At 46.9% G+C, this 1491-nt stretch overlaps 1 protein-coding gene across 1 annotated transcript in view; it reads left to right on the top strand.

The window, feature by feature from the left end:
- The first annotated feature begins 6 nt into the window (after nt 1–6).
- RPA1 (replication protein A1, 70kDa) overlaps nt 7–1491 on the top strand; it is a 47588-nt gene continuing 46103 nt past the window's right edge. Inside the window, exon 1 of the mRNA XM_010861327.1 lies at nt 7–77. Within this exon, the coding sequence (XP_010859629.1) occupies nt 45–77 (33 nt within the window). The 5' untranslated portion in view covers nt 7–44. The remainder of the gene's footprint in view (nt 78–1491) is intronic.

Genomic DNA, 1491 nt, shown 5'->3' with positions numbered 1-1491 from the left:
TTGTGTTGGGGGAGCCGGAGCGCGGGAGTTGTTGCGGCGGAACCATGGTGGGCCACCTGAGCGAGGGGGCCATTGCGGTGAGGCGACGCCTGCGAGCTGGGCGCGGTCCGGGGTGGCTGTGGGCCCTGGGGCCGTGCGGGTGGAGAAGGGGGAGAGAATACAGGAGCCGGAGTGATAGCGGGGGCTAGGGAGGAACCACCGGATGACTCCCTAGAATCATCAGTTAACGTATTTTTATAGTCATCTTTTTGAACATGCTCATGTTTTTCCTGCTTAAGGAATTGAAACAAAGTAAACTATTGATTTCCTCCCATCTCTCTCCTGCAGCCACTTTTTCTTCTTCCCTTCCCCCATCCGCAGCGAAACTTTCTGCAAGAGTTGTCAGTTTTCAGTTCTTTTCCTTGCCTCACATTCCCCTTTAACCGACTCGAATTAGGCACTCCCCTCCCTGATCAGTGTTCTTGCCTGGAGAATCCCAGGGACGGGGGAGCCTGGTGGGCTGCCGTCTATGGGGTCGCACAGAGTCGGACACGACTGACGCGACTTAACAGCAGCAGTAGCTCCCTGATCGCTGTAACCCTGGCTGAAGTCAGCAGTGCCTCCTGGGGTTGTTAAATCCAACAGACACTTTTGAGATCTAAATTTATCAGTTCTCAGCAGCGTTTGACTATTGGGCAAAGCTTTCTTCCGGTAGCATCCTCTTTTTTTGGTTTCTATGGCTCAGCTTGGCTTGTCTTTCCCCGTCTTATTTTCAGATCCTTCTGTAAATTTTTGTTGACTCAAGGCTCAACCCTAGGCCCTCTTCTCCCAAAACAATAAAATTACCGTCTCTATGTCAGTTGCTCACAAGTTTTATTTTTTGTCCAGGGCCAGCTTTACTCTGAAAGACAAACCTCTATCATCTGTGTACTTGATATCTCAAAGACATGTTCCAACATGTTCCAAAGCAAATCTAATATCTTCCTAAATTTGGGCCTCTGCTGTCCCCTGGCTGGATGCATGGCACCATTATTCATTAAGTTATGCCAGCCAGAAATGGTCGAGTCATTCTTCCTATAAACTCTGTCACCCTGGCTGTCCAGTCCGTACCTAAGTTTGGTCTGTTATGCCTTCACCTATGTCTCAAATCCAGCTACTTCTCTCCAGGCATACTGGCACCCTTGTTTGTGCCTGGCCTTCTCGCTTTTACCCAGCATAATCTTCCTCCTGCCATTCCTAACACAGCATAAAGTAAATTGTAAATTCCTGGTATATTTCATACTCCTGCCTTCCACAGGGGCTTTGAACATTCTTTAACCTGTGCCTACTGCCTGGGTGGTGCTTTTTTAAAAAAATTATTATTGTTATTAGATTTTTTATTTTTTATTGGAGTGTAGCCAATTAACAATGGGTTGTTCTTCATTCTTCTCCTGTTGATTAACATAATCTTCCAAGTCTGCACTCAGTTACTTCCTCAAAGAATTCTTCCTTGACTCACTTTGTTAGGCTTAA

Source organism: Bison bison, unplaced genomic scaffold (genome assembly GCF_000754665.1).
Source record: "Bison bison bison isolate TAMUID 2011002044 unplaced genomic scaffold, Bison_UMD1.0 scf7180017864472, whole genome shotgun sequence".
In the NCBI taxonomy this organism is placed as follows: Eukaryota; Metazoa; Chordata; class Mammalia; order Artiodactyla; family Bovidae; genus Bison; species Bison bison.
Note: the sequence above shows the minus strand (reverse complement) of the source record. Positions and strands in the feature narration are given on the sequence as shown.